The sequence below is a fragment of the Rhineura floridana genome, chromosome 3 (genome assembly GCF_030035675.1).
Source record: "Rhineura floridana isolate rRhiFlo1 chromosome 3, rRhiFlo1.hap2, whole genome shotgun sequence".
Lineage (NCBI taxonomy): Eukaryota > Metazoa > Chordata > Lepidosauria > Squamata > Rhineuridae > Rhineura > Rhineura floridana.
In genome coordinates, this window is record NC_084482.1 from 218,538,000 (window position 1) to 218,555,320 (window position 17,321).

Here is a 17,321-nt window from a genome sequence, read left to right on the forward strand (position 1 = left end):
CCTTTCACTCTGATTGACTCCAGTCAGCACAAAAGGACAAGGACTCTTTTCAGGGGCTATCACACTCCCTTTTCATGCCAATTGGCTTGTACATAGGGACCTGCCTGGGACCCTGCTCCCCAAAATGTAATATGTCTATGACCCCCCTGAGACTCTGTATGACTATACCCTGGTGGTGACAGCCTGAAATAACTGGGGGAATAAGGCCCCTCCAGGTGAGTGGCAGGGTGGGAATCTTGGATCCAAACTATTGAACAAAAGCGCATTGTCTGGAACATGACAATGTTTTGCATGCTACTACTATGCTGTTATTTAGTTTTAGCTATTAAAATTGTTTTATGCAATGTTGAATGGGTTTTCTTTGCTTTTATTGATATTATTTCTAATTGCTTCTAATATATTTTTTAATTCATGTGCCTTTCTAAAGGTTTGATATGTTCTGGCCCACTTTGGGCTCACAGGGCCATACAGACAGATGGTGATGGCATTAACACCATGCTGCAATTGAACATCATTCGTTAGCAAAAAAAAACCCTGCACAAACCTAGTCAGAGTGATTCCAGATGAGCATTCTATGGAAATCGGGTTGTGATAAAGCAATTAATGTAAACCATTAAGTTGAAAGAGCATGTGGTTATTGCACACTCATACATTCATTTTCACTGTTCATGACTTATGCAAAATGAAGAGAGATTTATATCTACATAGCTGTACTCCAAAGACAAACGTGTGTGTTTCATTACCCCTGTGATGGACATCTATCGACATAAATGAACATTTGAAGAATCAGATGCCATCTTTATGTTTTGTTGTCAGGTGCTCCTTTGTATTCAGATCAGGCCTCAGGACAATAATGTAACACTTGGGCATGAAGATGCAGCCCAGAAGGCCAGCACTGGAGGCCAAGATGGAGAAGACCTGCACAGCTATCATGTATTTCCCCTTCGTGCTCAGGTAGGTGGGCACAAAGGACACCCAAACACTGCAGAAGACCAGCATGCTGAAGGTGATCAGCTTGGCTTCATTGAAGGCCCCAGGCAGCTTCCTGGCTAGGAAAGCTACTGTGAAGCAGATGGCAGCCAGGAAGCCCATGTAGCCAAGAGCACCATAAAACATGGCAACAGACCCTTCATTGCATTGCAGGATGATCTCTTCAGTCTGGGAGTGCATATCAGAGTCTGGGAATGGAGGAGAGATCCCCAGCCAGATGGTGCAGATGACAACTTGGACACTGGAACAGGAAATGACAATGGAGTTGGCCAAACTCTTCCCCAGCCATCTCCTCACCTTGTTCCCTGGCTTTGTGGCTAGGAAGGCCAGCACCACAGTGATAGTTTTTGCTAACACAGAAGAGACGGCAACCGAGAAGATGACACTGAAGGCCATTTGTCGGAGAAGGCAGGTCACTTTCCTTGGCCGGCCAATGAACAGGAAAGAAGTTAAAAAGGAAAGCAGGAGGGAGACAAGGAGGATGTAGGAGAGGTCCCGGTTATTAGCTTTGACTATTGGAGTTTCTATGTATTTAATGAAGATTCCTAACACAATGCCTGTGACTAAACACAAGAAGATCGCAACGGAAGCCAGGAGGGTCCCCAAAGAGTCTTCATAGGCCAGGAAGGTGATAATTTTGGGGACACATTGATCTCGGTCCTTGTTTGGATGCTGATCTTCTGGACATTTGGCACAATGGTCTGCATCTGAAAAGACGAGGAGCCTTCAGTAAACCAAACATCGAGCTCATATGAATAATTATTTCTTTCCATAAAACATGTTTAGGAGTGAAAGTTACAAATCAGAACAGAGTGGAAGCAGATGTATATTTTTAAACTTCAATCTGTCCCAACCACTATGTACGGAGGCAGTGATTAAAACCACAAAAGGGCTTGTAGAATGGGCAGTATCCATCAAACCCTCTCATTGCATTGAGTCTCCCAAAGTAATGTCTGTCAGCTGACTTTATACAATTAATAATGGAGATTGAGAGAGAGAATCTTTATTGCTTAGAGCCATAGGCTACCATGATTCAGTACATACAGAAATACAAAATTATATAAAAAATATATGTCAACATATGTCAATTTAACGTATTTCATCAAGCATATTTCATCACACAACATAAAACATACAAAAAGTAACAGCTGCTGCAAAGTTAAAATAAAACTTCCTGTCCGGGGCAAAAAGCACACTAACCTTCTCTGCAAATCTATGCATAGGTACTACAGCCATGGTGGAGCAAGAGCACGTCCCACTCACCTCACTAGTTTTTTTTTTTTAAGGCCCGGCTCTTAACTTTCTAGCAGATAGAGCAAATTTTGCCACCTGTATATTAATCATTGCCTGCTAGCAATGTACATACAGTATCTGCAGCAGGGGAGGTTTGTTTTATAAGGAGCAAAGGATGTAGAAGAGAAAATTATAAAAATCAACTCCTTTGAAATGTGGAAATGTTGGAGGACAGCTTTGCACATACCATGGACTGCGAAAAAGACAAATAATTGGGTGTTGGAACAGATTAAACCAGAACTGTTCCTAGAAGCTAAAATGCTCTTGGAGGTCACTGATTCACAAGGTCGCCGTAAGTTGTAATCGACTTGAAGGCACATAACAACAACAACCTTGGAGACTTGTATATAGGGTTGCCAGGTCAGAAGCATCCCAAAACCTGAGATTTGAGGGGCGGGCCCTAGTGATGTCATGGGGCAGGCTGGAATGATGTCACGGGGCGGGCCCAAGTGATGTCATGGGGCGGGCCCGAGTGATGTCAAGGGGTGGGCCTGAGTGATGTCATTAAGCATGATACATTAAGCATCAATCACAGTTCCTTGGAGCATACAATTAAAAAAAAATCTGATTGGAAATTAAAATAGAAATCTTAGCCAAAAGATGGAACCTGGGTAGGGAACATTTAATCTAGCCTACTTGCTTTCGGCAAGAAGGGTTTAAGTGCCTTCAGGCCAGGCCAGTCACCAGAAGGCCACTGTAGGGACAAAGGAGCCTAGTGTTGTGGAGATGTTAGATGGGAACATAGGGGAGTAAAGATGGATGCTCCTGAAGGCTACAATTCTAAACACACTTACTAAGGGATTAAGCCCCATAGAACTCAACAGGACTGACTTCTGAGTAGATATAGTTTGTATTGTGCTGTTGGTAAACCTTGACTAGGGATCCTCTGCAAAGACATCCATATCCAAGCAGGGTTGGCAACCCCCTGCCTGGAATGCCCTGCCCTTATCTTTTAACATGGCTGCTCCAAACATCTTTACAGATTTGACCTTTCACTCCAGAAATAGGTCTGAGAAATGAGTAAGAGTAAGAAGTATCTTTTAAAATTGTTCTTTTCAATTCACTCTTGAATGCACACCATACCTAGGGCAGATCCACACCATTCATTTAAAACATATTCAACACCCTTTTGAAGCACGTGAATCCCACCACAGAATCATAGGGATGCAGTTTGTTAAGAGTGGTGAGAACTATAACTGTGAGGGGGAAAGGACACTTCCCAGGATTCTTTAGGGGAAGTCGTGCGCTTTAAATGCAAGTTGGATGTGCTTTAATCGTATTGTGTGAATCCAGTTAATAAATTTTGCCTGCATGTAAATTGTTTTAATTAATTTTTCAAAATGGAAATGAGCTATAAACTGTAGTGGGCAACCATGGGCTTCTCATCATCTCTCAGCCTATCTGCCCCTCAGGATGAAAACAATGGAGAACCATGACCACCCCAAGACATACTTAAAATGTAGAGGAAGTATTGTACAACCATAGTGTGAAATCGGATACTTATAGGGACACAGTATGACGAAACATTTATATAAGCATGGCTATCAAATATGTTCATTATTTACACAACCTGTAAAGATATTTATAGTGCAATCCGATGTTTGTTTGCTCAGTAGCAAGTCCCAATGTATTCTATGGGGCTTACTCAACCAGGGAAAACTGTACTCTCAAGTGATAAGGAATTTGTTCTTTTAACAAACCTTTTAAGGTGAGACCTTATCCCAGTCTGTGTCTGTGTTGGAATTAATATGTTTTTAAACCTTTTCTTTAAAAAAATGTTTTTAAAGCTTTTAAAAATGTTTTTAAAGATGTTTTGTTTTAATATATTTTAAAGTCTGTTTTTATTATTTTTAACGTGTTTTTAGTGGGAGGAAGGGCGGGATATAAATCACATAATAAATAAATAAAAATAAATAAATAAACTTCATTCACCCAACCCAAAATTTGGAATCATGCCACTTTAAGCTGTTTTGCAACTGTTCATATTTGTTTTATGGTTATTGGTTTTTAAAGGGATTTATTTCTTATTGTAAGCTGCCTTGGTTTCCAATCACCAACCCTACCTCACAGGGTTGTTGGAAAGGCTACACACACACACACACACACACACACACACTTACTTGCAGGTGTAAAAATACACCCCATTTAATAGTTTATTGTCAAACCAGTTGGTCATTGAGGAACATTTTTTTAAAAAAAATCAGTATTAGTTTCCTACATAATAAAAACTGTGATACCTAGGTAAACCCTGCCTAATTGCTTTAAAAATAGGATTGGAAGGGGAGAGAAAGATTTACAACAGAAACACAAGTCTGTGCTATGTTTACTCAAAAGTCCCATTAATTTACAGCACAATCCTAACCATGTCTACTCAAAAGTAAGTCCTAATGGAGTTTGATGGGGTTTACTCCAGGTACATGGAAAGCAAGTATTGCATTGAATACTTTCATATTTCATAGCCCAGGGTCTGACTCTTGCACACAAGAGGGAAAAAAACTTTAAGCCATATTACTTATGCAAACTACAAAATCTTAAAGCCACCATTTTCTGATGTTGAAATTAAGCCTAGGCATCCCTGGATCAACAAGACACAACCCTGGCTTCATTTATTGGCTACAATCCTGAAAGGGTGGGGTTAGAGCCAGAGCTTGGAAAAGTTACTTTTTAAAACTACAACTCCCATCACCCCCAGCCAGCATGGCCACTGGATTGGGCTGATGGGAGTTGTAGTTAGAGCTAGGAGCTGTTATAAAGATCTGTAAAACAGATGTAACAGTCGTGCGTGGGGTGGCGGTTGATGTTTTGGGGTATATCTCAGGAACCAGACCAACTAGAAACTTTTTTAAAAAAATTGAAACTGAGAGTCTGGAGATTAAGGGGTGCTAGCTGGAGAACTGGAGGGGACCCCCAAAAACTGGAGACTGCCACAAAACCGGAGACCTGGTAACCCTACTCGTATAGGGGGCAGCTTAATAAATAATGTGCAATGACCTCATTCACCAGACTCACAGATACAACCTCTTTGTTGAGTTGGAATGTTGGAAACCTCCCTTTCAAATAAGCAGAGGCCATAGACTGAAGTTATATTTATTATTTATTAAATTTATATCCCACCCTTCACCCAGAAGGAGCCCAGGGTGGCAAACAAAAACACTCAAAGCACTCTGAAACATCTTAAAACTAAAGACTTTAAAACATATTAAAACAAAACATATTTTAAAATGTCCTTAAAAAGCAATTCCATAGAGGATTGAATGATTTTTTTTTAGAGTCGCTGTCATAATTGCAAAGTGTTGCTCTATTACAGAGATTAAAAATACAAGACAAGAAGGGGTCCACATTCAGAAAATAGAATCTTCAGTTGAAAATGTCTTTGTGTGAATCTTTGCCTTATTTATATTCTCCCAAGGAATACCCTCTCCCTAGGACTCACCCACCTTCCTGAGTGGAGATGGTCCCTTCTGCACACGGAGCACAAGCATAGCAGCAAACCGGCTCTCCTTCTTGAACAACCTTCTTGTATCCAGGGCGACAGCTTTTGGTACACCTGGAGCGAGGCACGGTCTAGCCATAAAGAGAAGAAGGTGCATCATGGGGAAAGTGTTAGGAGCGTTTGTGTCTATGGAAATAGTTCATAGAGTTTCAAAAAGACAAAAACAGGATCTTTATTTCCAGGGACCCCAAGTTACCCCAGACCCTTTTTTCAACGAATTACTTTTAAGACAGAATGGCATGGCAGGGAAATCTCTTTGGTGTGCATCAAGGGGTTGTCAACATGAGAGCCGGCAGCACAGGAAGGAAAGAAAAGCTTTCTAGAATAATGGGAATATGTATCAGTTTTTTTATGTGAGAAATCCTTGATATTTGCAGATGCTTATGCATTTTTAACCTGTATTCCTGTAGTATGAATGACAGGGCAATGAAAGTGGACTTTGCAAGCCCTTATGGTTGCTAAGAACAATGGTCTGAGGACCTGACTTCCCTGGCTAAATTTGAACATATTTCATATAGACGTCATATAGGACTGCCTGAACCAACCCAGACCCTGCATTCTTCACCTGAGGCCTTCTTTGTGTGTCCCATCCAAGGGAGGTGTGGAGTGTGGCAACACAAAAGCGAGGTCTTTTCAGTGGTGGCTCTGTGCTTGTGGAATGGTCTCCCCAGGGAGGTACCCTGAGTACCATCATTATCTATTTTTAGGCATCAGGCAAAACCTTCCTTTTTACCTGGGCTTTGGCCTTTAATTTGAAGGGCTTTAGGTATCAGTGACCTCTTTTAATGGGGCAGGTCTTGCAAGACCTGCTTGTTTTGTGCTGATCTGTTTTTAGGTTGTGTTGCGTGTGCTGTGTCAATGGGTTTGCTTGTTATAGTTGGTTTTAATCTGATCGTTATAAGTCACTTTGGGTTGATTTGCAAGGAAAGCAAATGATGATGATGATGATGATGATGATGATGATGATGATTTCATGTGGATATCTATTTGGACATCTGGAGGGCTTATATTAACTAGATGTTTATCTTAATATGGTTGTATTGATCATTCTTGTATCCTCAAGCTGATGTTGCTTTTTGTTATTATATGTTTTTTATTTTTCCCTTTCATTTTTTTCTATTTATTTATTCACCATCCTTTTCCATTCCTTTTTCTTTCTTTATTAAATTCAATTAAAAATAAGACAGGGGGTATGTGGAAGATGTATTGGCATAGGATGTACTTGCAGTATACAACATACATTATTTCAGAGGTTCCACAATCCCCACTGGGATGCAGCTTTGTGAAATAAGGGCCCCCTCTGGAGTGGTGCTTTATTGCAGGTGTTCTCTGCAACATGTCCTTAATAATGGTGCCGTAATGGTGATTTTTTTTTCTTTTCGTTTGTTCTGTGATGCTTCCCCAATGGTACCACATTATTGTTATCTGGAGGGTCTGGCATAACAAAAGCAGGAATGGGGAAAGAGAGAAATAAACCAGAACATTTGTGGCATTAAAAAGCTATGAGGTGTGCACTGATTGGAAATGAAGCAGTGCAACCACCCCAAACCCTTTAGAGCCCCAAACAGCATTGAAAGTGGGGACATGTGTGACCACCCCAATAGCATCATGAGCACAAAGCATCGTGAATGCGCAATAAAGAGGCCATCTGGTGGGCTCCGAAAGATTGATGGACTGATGGTTAACATGTAATTATGTATCTATGTATTTATGTATCTAAAATGACCCATTCCAGCAGTTGGTTAAAAAGCCATAGCTCCGTGTGCCAGGGGATTGTATTTGGGGGTAAATTAAAATGCCACACAGCACTGCAGATTGAAACTAAACTGGACTTCTGTTCAAAAGAAACCCAACTCTACAACAGATGTAGTGGGGTGACGGTATGGAGGGTGGTAAAGGCAGCACACCTGAGTCAGGCTGGTAAAGGGCCTTTTTGAGCTGCCAGGACCTTCAGCCCATGACTGGCCATTGGTGTCAGGCCTGCTGTAAACCCTGATTTTCCAGAGTTCCAAAATCCCACATATCCATGTGGCTCCGTACGTTACACAGTTGCTGTGTGAGGTGTGTAGAGGGTGAGGCCCCTTGAGCTGTCAGTTCCCACCACTGCACCATATTCAATAAGATTGATTCACTAGGTAGTGCGCAAAAGATTGTCAGCAAAATCCCATATGAATTAGTCAACAAATTACAGTATCAGAGCTTAACAGATGTCACATGCAACCAAGTGTCCCCTACCTTATTAAACTGCTTCGGCCACACAATGGCTTCGGGGTTAATGGTGAGCTTGATATCAGCAGACTCGCCTCTCTCTATGCTCCCAACTTTCACTCTGACACGAGATTTGTTGGGAAACATCACCCAGTTCTCAATATCGTAGTTGCCTGGCAGGTCCCCATTCTCATCAAAATGCAGGCCACCCACGGAAGCATTCGAAAACTGGATTTGTCTTAAGAAAGGGTGAAGCTGGATTGACAGAGAAAACACCAGCATATTGTGGTACTTAACACTACAGACTATATAGCAGAAGGTCAAAGACAACCTTTTCGGTGGCTGCCCCTAGGCTCTGGAACTCCCTCCCTAGGGAGGCAAGAATGGCCTCCTCTGTGCAGTCCTTCCGCCGACAGCTAAAGACTTTTTTCTTCCGGCAGGCCTTTGGAACTGAAGGTTTTAAGGGTAGTGACTGAAGAGGATGCTGTATGTTATTGTTTTGCTTGTATGGTCCTAAACTGGGTTGCAGTATTTTAAGAGTATATCTAACTGGTTGTAACATCTTAATAGTTTAATCCTGTTTTAATGCTGATTTTATATGTTTATATGTTTTATATTTATTTTATTTATTTATTTCATTCGATTTATATACCGCCCACAGCCCGAAGGCTGTTCTTAATTGATATGTACTTATTTTTATCTGGAAACCGCCTTGAGTTCCAGTTTGGAAAAAGAGTGGGGTATAAATAATAATAATAATAACAACAACAATAACAATAATAACAATAATAACAACAACAACAACAACTAAAGGATGAAACAACATACAGATTTCTTGACAAAGACATCACCACAGATCTCAATACTTGTATCATTACATCTATAAAAACCTTACAAGCAGGAAACTTCTTAAAGAGGAAACTGCTGATCTCCTTGTTAATCCAAATCCCACCCCTGGAAGGTTTGACATGCTGCCTAAAATCCACAAAGCCAACAATCCTGGTCGCCCAATTGTCTCAGGTAACAACACAGCTACTGAAAGGATTTCTCTGTACATTGACTTAAATTTACAAAACATGGTGCAAAATCTCCCATCGTATATCAAAGACATCAAGGACTTCTTGCTTAAAATTGAGTCTTTAAACAAGCAGTATCAATTCCACAACAATACTATGCTAGCTACTTTAGATGTCACATCTCTTTACACCAATATACCACATAATGATGGGATTCAGGCTTTAAATGAGTTCCTTAACACCAGAGATATGAACAATCCTCCAGCAGAGGTTCTCACAACTTTAGCTACACTAGTCCTGACTTGTAACAACTCTACATTCAATGGAGAACACTACCTGCAACTACAAGGCACAGCTATGGGGACTCACATGGCTCCATCATATGCAAATCTCTTTATGGGTAAACTGGAACAGGAGATCCTCAAAAAGGCCATCAACAAACCACTTATATGGTGGTGATACACTGACGACATCTTTATGGTCTGGACAAATGGTAAAGAGAGTTTGGAACAATTTAAAAATTACATCAACTCTATCCATCCCTCTATTAAGTTTACATTTAATAGTACAAATGACATTCCGCACATTCCTTTTCTGGATGTCCTTCTCACAATTGAAAACAACAAAATAGCCACTGATCTCTACAGGAAACCCACTGATGCCCACACCTATTTAAACTGGAAATCCTGCCATCCTAGGCATATAAAGAAGAACATTGTGTATAGCTTAGCTCTGTGAATCAAACTTATTTGCAACACTGAAGATAAATACCAGAGAAGGATCAGTGAACTTAAAGAACACCTTCTTCGAAGAGGATATTCTCCACATATTATGAATTGCAACATCCAGCGAGCGTCCATTCTGTCCAGAGAAAACCTCCTCCATCGTACTGAAGTGTCAAACAGCAGAGAGCAATGGATTCAATTTGTGGTAGATTTCCATTCAGCATCTCCTAACTATCACCGAGCAATCAGGGAGAGCTACCCATTGCTGGCAAACTCTGAACATCTTACCAGAGCCATCAGCAGGCCTCCTGTGGTAGCATTTCGCCAACCTCCTAATTTGCACAGACTGTTGGTGAGAGCTGTGCTTAAGCCACCTATCACCAATCCAGGTTCTCATCCTTGTCACTCCAAACGCTGTATCACCTGTGTGTACCTCAGGGAGACAGCCACTTTTACAAGCACTAGGACAGGCAGGAAATATTACATCAAACAGAGCATCACCTGCAGGTCCTGCAATATAGTTTACATCATCGAGTGCAAAAGACCAGGATGTCATATCCAATACGTAGGAAAGTCCACAACTGACCTACGCACGCGCTTCAGGAACCACAAGTCGGCAATCTTGACCAAAAAAGTGGAGCAACCAGTTGCAAAGCATTTTAACATCGAGGGTCACAGCCTGTTTGACTTTTCCATTACAGCGATAGAGATGCCAGCAGATCCAGCAGCATTGACTAAAAGGGAGAACTTTTGGATTTACTCTCTGGACACATTGGCATCACATGGCCTGAACCTGGAGGACAGTACCACCACGACTTAGCTTCTGCAAACGAAGCCCCTCTGAGCGTTCCATCCTGAAAGCTCTATAACTGCCACCTGGGTAACAGCATTTGTATGTTGGCTGGGAGTCCAGAGTCTGCGAGTTCAAATCCCCGCTCGTGCCTCCTGGGTGTCAAGGGCCAGCTAAAGATCACACCACAGGGAGTGGCTCAGGGGTTACGTGCCCTGCCACCTGGGCAGCCGTGGCAAGCTGCATAGTCCTAAGAAGCCCAGTTGCCCCCCAGCTGGCAGTTGTGGACAAGGAAGGGGCTGGCTTGTGCAGCTGTGGCAAGCTGAGCAGGCCCTGGTCAGCTGGGGAGGACTAGCCTCAGAGGGAGGCAATGGTAAGCCTCCTCTGAATACCACTTACCATGAAATCCCTATTCATAGGGTCGCCATAAGTCGGGATCAACTTGAAGGCCGTCCATTTCCATTTTCATATATCAACCCCATGAAACCATGTTGGGAAACAATTGATGAAAATTTAAATGGGTGACGTGTAGAAGTAGGCATTGTGAGCGCAGGGAGGGGCACAGGATTATTCAGCATGGACAAAGCACCACAAGCCAAGACACAAGTTCCGAAGCCTCTTGAAGAGAGACACTGTACACAAGTGTTTATACGCGAATGCTAGAAGCCTCCAAGCCAAAATGGGAGAACCGAAGAGAGATGGATCGACTCCATCAAGGGAGCCACAGACCTGAACTTACAAGATCTGAACAGGATAGTTTATGACAGATGCTCTTGGAGGTCGCTGATTCACAGGGTCGCCATAAGTCATTATCGACTTGAAGGCACATAACAACAACAAAAGAACAAATTAAACCAGAACTGTCACTAGAAAATAAAGTGATGAAACTGAGGGTATCATACTTTGGACACATCATGAGAAGACATGATTCACTAGAAAAGACAACAATGCTGGGAAAAACAGCAGGTAGTAGAAAAAGAGGAAGGCCAAACAAGAGATGGATTGATTCCATCAAGGAAGCCACAGACCTGAACTGACAAGATCTGAACAGGGTGGTTCACTACAGATGCTATTGGAGGTCACTGATTCATAGGGTCGCCATAAGTCGTAATCGACCTGAAGGCACATAACACACACGGAGAGAGAGATTCTACACTGGTGAGGCAGGTGCATTTTGTATATTTATTTCTGAGGCTCATAATTCCTGATAATGCCTGCACGTTTTCATTTTCAGTGAGCCAATTGGCAAAGCTTTGTCATTACATTTTTAAAAAAATAACCCACCAGAAGATCTCGTTATTTTAATTTAATTTTTTTCTCTTTGCCACAGGCTCATTGCATGGTAGTGGGTATATATTACTCTGGTTCATTTTGAAACAAAGGGGAGCTGTCATGGCTTACGGCAGAAAAAAACCCAATAGTTTAGTAACACTTGAAAGGCTAGCAAATCTATTATTACATAAGCTTTCATGGATTATTAAGAACGATAAAGTAGGTGGGATTATTGTTGTCTTCTTATAATCGCACTACTTTACAGGATAGTTATGAGACTAAAATGAGCATTAAAACACTTTGGCAAATTAAAAATACTATTTTGAAAAGCAAGGCTGTGCAGAGGGTGGTGCAAATGAGTGTGCAAAGGCTATATGTGGTATAGGGGCATGGATTGCACCCTTCTTGTCAGGTATGCTTTAACTTGGATTCTTGCATTGAGCAGGGGGTTGGACTCAATAGCCATATAACTCCCCCTTCCAGCTCTACTATTCTGTGATTCTATTTGTATTATATTTATTACCTGCCCTTCACCAGCAGGCGCCAGTATGGGTTACAACAGTTGGCTGGCAGCTCCCCGTTCTCATTCAAATACAGCCCACCCATGGATGTATTAGAAAGTTTGACTTTTCTTAAGAAAGGGTGAAACTGGAATAACTGGGAAAACACCAGTATTAAGAAAATATGGAACTAGATTGGCTATCTCAGCCCTGCTCTAATCGCCTTTGAAGCGGGACCAGTGCACATTTCACCTACTTTCACAAGACCTCATAAGCCCAGTCAGGCATTCTATTGTATTTATTGATTGGTTGATTGATTGGTTGATTGGGTTTATTTACATGCCACCTTTCCACAGGGCTTACAACAAATGCTCAAAATAAAAGCACTGGGGTAGAGGAGAGAAGTCAGTTTACAAAACATATCAATAAATTCAAGTAAGTCAAAAATAAACAACAGAGCTCCAGATGTGCATCTTGTTACACTCCAAGGAGCCTCAGCAGCTGGCTTAAATCTATTTCAGAGGGGAGTCATCTCACCAGGCCAGATGACTTACAGCTGGCTCCCTCTTCTCTCCTCCACAGGAGAATAGTATAGAACTAGAATAATAATTCGACTGCAGAGAAGAACCTCACAGTTCTACTCACAGGTGACTTCAGTACATGCGTGGGAAGTGGGGTTGTTCCAAGTAGCCCCTGTGCCTGGTGGAAATGTCTGAAGGGAGGGGAGCTTTCTCACACACAGGCTTCCAAGTCATTGCTCAGGGTTCCAGATCACGTGGAAACTTGCACATGTGAAGGCTGCCCTTTCCGTCCAGACTGGGGCGGCCACTTGCACATCTCCCCAAAAAAAGAAGACACAGTTTTGCATAAAAGTTGCAAGTGCTAGTTTAGGGCATGAATGCCAGTTTAGACATAATCACCATAATTTAAATAGAAATAAAGTACATCCCACCACATTGGGAAAGTCTGTGGCCATGAGACTTGTGTGCCTGATTACTGTTGATGCTCACTGTTGATGGGCAACTTCAAGACCCAGGAGAGATGAGGAGAGTCCAGCTAAGAATGCTGGATCTCTCTGAGAGCACCATGGAGGAACAACTGGATAGGGAACAGCTTATGAAATAACCATAGTCACCAAAAGCCTCAGAAATTGGATTTGTCTCAGAAATGGGCAAAAAAATGGCCTCACTACAGTATTTGAGGCTGGATCCAGAATAATGATGAGTCCAGGGTTGGGACTATGGATTGTAGTTTGCAGCAAGGGAACGTAAATACCTGCCATGGGTTCAACCTCTGAAGATCCAAGCTGCCTCTTCGAGCCACCATCAACGACTGCTTTGATCTGGACAAATGCACAGCGGCACTTAAGGCCTGAGCCACAATTTGGATGCTGTTGTATGTGCTGTAACTGTCTTGAGACCAGGATCTCTCAAGCTCCTCTTTGGGCAACATCTCTAGGTTCTCCTTCTCTGTGCATCTTGTCCACCCCCTTACAGACAACACATGCTTTGAATATAAACAATGGAAAGCTTTCCTCCAAAACGTTTTGAGAGCAGGTGAGGATGGGTCATAGTAGTCATGTTTGGTTCTTATTTGGGACCACATTACAAATGACAGAGAACCATGGATGTACTGGAAGAATTCAGGATTAAAAGACAAGTTCAAATTGATGTCCTGAAAGGCTGTTGTGATCCAGACTTTGGCCCCAATTTGTTTCTCGAGTCTATGTTGCAGTGTGATGATTGGACCCCATCCCATCTGAGCATCCTCATAGTAAACAAAAACATTGACTTGTCTCCACATTATATTTGGTTTACTCGGGATGAAGTTTTGGTACAGATTCTTTTCTCGTATTCTGTTTGAGAAGGCAATGCAAATTCCACTGCTGATCATGAGAGGTGTCAATGCATTCACAAATCTTTCTCCGTTGTCGCTGTCTGGAGCAAACTGACCAATCCACCTCCATCCAAAATGCAGGAGCAACTTGACAATCCCCGGGTACTGACTTTCTTCTTTGGGGACCATCCGGTAGACAAAAGGGAACTGGGTCTTATCATCAAGAACCTGAGCATTACAGCCAAAACTGATCTAGTGGGGAAAGGAAGAGACAAGTGTTTTGCTTTGCCCTCAGGACACAGATAAAATATTTATGAAATGAAATTATTAATATTTAACCAAGGATACTTCCACACCTCTATTTTTGGATAGGATTCAATCATCACAAAACAGAATACAGTCCCTTCACTTGTCTTTGTTTCTTGGATTCAAGTCCATTTCCTGAAAGCAAAATAAATGCATACTACCGCTGGGTGAATATGCTTCCATAATGGCCTTTGAGGGCTGTAATATGGAAAATGGTATTTTTGTGTTGATTTTATTCTTTTTGTTTGGTATAAACTATTAAAGTTAGATTACACCTCCCATGAGCCCCATGACATGCTGCCTGGGGCTGATAGGAGTTGTAGTCTGAAACATTTGGAAGATGCCAGGTTGGCAATGGCTGGATTGAGCTTGAATTCCATAATTCTTCAGGATTTTTTCACATTCTTATGCCCCTTATTGACTCCCCCTGGAGAATTTCTTGTTTGCTCTCCATCTCTCATGCATACCTGTGGGATTTTGTAGATGCTTGATATGGTTGAAATCTGATTTGAGTTTACAGAATTGGCCCCTTCAAGGACAGCCAGCAGGTTCTGTTTCCCACAGCTATAGTTCGGAATGGTGCTTCCCCCGCCTGCAAGCAGGTCTACCATGGCATCAGAAGTCATTCTTGCATTGAAATCATTCTCATAGAGGTTGTAGCCCAGGGTGACATTGGGTAAGATCTGAGGATCCCGGTTGATCTCCTGAATGGTGAACATGAAGGACAGCATGTGCCATTGTCTCCTACCTATAAGACTGAATCAGGGAGATAGTTGTGTCACGCTGCTGTTCACCATTCAGTGGAAACAGAATACCACGTTCTTTCTCTTTTGAAATCTAAGGTGCTTTCCAGGCAATATAAACCTCACAAGAGTTGATCCCCAAATAATGGTCTGTAAAGTGGTACGGGGTGGGGGGCAGGGAGGACATACGCTTGTTTCAAGGTCAAAATCACTTTGTCAGTTAAGAACAAAATGTGGAGATGTATACTCTATTGCTGGAGAGGAGAAGCCTTGAGAGAACAAAATCATATATATTGATGTAATCATATATATCTTCAAAGACTGGTAAAATGCTGGGAAATTGCTGCAAAGACTACAATAGCTTCATTGGTCTTCGCTGCTTCAAAAATACATGGATGCACGGATACCCCTGTGCTGAAACTGAGAACTCAGCCTTTACAATGGAAGAAGAATCAGCGGATAAGCATCCCTTTTGGCCTGACAAGTTGTGGGCAGTCCAGTCCTTGCATGAAACAAACAATTAGGAAGTCAGAAGGACTTCCTGTGCCCTTTCCTTCAGTGTTCCCTTCCATGAATGAAATCAGCTGAGGAGGACATCTTAGGGTGAAGTTAAGCTGGGTCCCAGAGAGAAAAAATTCCTGGAGCCAACAATGCATTGAACCTGCTTAAGCTTTGGCTTGCCTACATGATTTTGGACTTGGATAAAATTTTAGAGCCAGTGTGGTGTAGTGGTTTAAGTGTTGGACTACGACCTGGGTTCGAATCCCCACACAGCCATGAAGCTCACTGGGTGACCTTGGGCCAGTCACTGCCTCTCAGCCTCAGAGGAAGGCAATGGTAAACCCCCTCTGAATACAGCTTACCATGAAAACCCTCTTCGTAGGGTCGCCATTTCCATTTTATAGTTTTTAAAAACAAAAAACAAAAAGGCTTCTCAAACTGTCATTGCATCCAGCCACGAAGGAGAGTCATGCAGAAGGGCAGCTGCCTTGTCTTTAATTGTTTCTCCCAGAGAGAATCACCCTCTCTCCAGTCTCAGTTCAAGGATAATGCTAGACCTGGGTCTCTAATTCTGCCAAAACTTTCTGAAATAGGGTCTGTCCCCAGTAACTGGACATAAACACCTTAAGAGGGGATTCTTATCCCAGTTTGCATCTGTACTGGACGTGAAATTGTATTGATATGTTTTTATTGTGGACATTTTTATGACGTTTTCATTGTTAATTGCTTCGGGATGTTTCATGAGATGTGATGAAATAAATCCATCAATAAAAGTGGGAGTGGAGGTGAAAAAGCCTAACATCCATTCTGCACATAATTACTTACCCCTCAACTCTGCTTAAGGGAGGTTGGGAAAAGACATATAGATGTTGTTGTCGAAAAGCTTTTGGAGAGATGATCCCACTAATGAGGAAGTCTCCAGGCCGGTAATAATTCTGTGCCTCATTTTGGTCCCTGACCAGATTCTAGCGGCATCTTGCCTTCAGGATCCCACAGGCTCCATGAGACATTATCAGCAGCAGCAGCAAAAGCAGCAGGGAGATCATTCTGGTTCTTCCTGTTAGTTTAATCCTATCTTGTGCGTATTCGTCTCACCTCCGTAGCCGGCTAATCTGAGGAAGTCTTGCAGGACTGAAACTGCCGTGGCTTTACTTTTAAAGGTGGTGTCCAGCGACGGCTTCAGCATTAAAAGGGGATCCCACTAAATGTCAAGCAAGCATATCCTGTCCAACTTTCATCTGGTAAAAATGTTGGCCTAAGCAATCTCTGGCACATGAGACACTCTGTGCACCAACTTTGGCACAGTGCAATAAATAACCTTTTGATGCCCTTCATTCTGATGTTAAGATTACATGTCTCAAAGGCGATCTGTAGAATATCTCTTGAGCTTTGGCAAAAAATAAATCACTATGAGTTTGATCATTATAAGGAGAAGAAGGCACACCATTGCAACATCTTGGAGTCTCTGTGTGGCTTGAGGCGCAGGTGCAGAACTGGAGAAAAACATGTTTGCAAGAAATTACAGATGTGGTTCCAAAGTTTGGCATAGGTCAAGGGGGGGATTTTGGTCTAACCTTTACTGACAGGAGCATTAGAAGAGTCCTGCAGCTGAGTGAGGCCGAAGGCCCATCTAGTCCCACATCCTGTT

General features: G+C 42.2%; 1 protein-coding gene across 1 annotated transcript; it reads right to left on the reverse strand.

The window, feature by feature from the left end:
* Positions 1–786: 786 nt before the first annotated feature.
* On the reverse strand, positions 787–15,160 carry LOC133378985 (vomeronasal type-2 receptor 26-like). The gene is made up of 5 exons (XM_061613597.1): positions 14,897–15,160; positions 13,563–14,375; positions 8,012–8,239; positions 5,721–5,847; positions 787–1,697 (listed from the first exon to the last, which is right to left on the reverse strand). Exons 1-5 carry the CDS (start codon positions 15,158–15,160, stop codon positions 787–789), a joined length of 2,343 nt encoding a protein of 780 aa, XP_061469581.1.
* Positions 15,161–17,321: the final 2,161 nt, after the last annotated feature.

Bases quoted from the DNA above. Each gene is read 5' to 3' on its own strand.
- LOC133378985 (XM_061613597.1), bottom strand. From the start codon at position 15,160: ATGCTGTCCTTCATGTTCACCATTCAGGAGATCAACCGGGATCCTCAG. The intron at 14,376-14,896 runs GTATGCATGAGA...TTTCCCCACTAG, and splicing joins GCATCTACAAAATCCCACAG to ATCAGTTTTGGCTGTAATGC. The intron at 8,240-13,562 runs GTATTTACGTTC...CTGTCAATCCAG, and splicing joins AGAGGTTGAACCCATGGCAG to CTTCACCCTTTCTTAAGACA.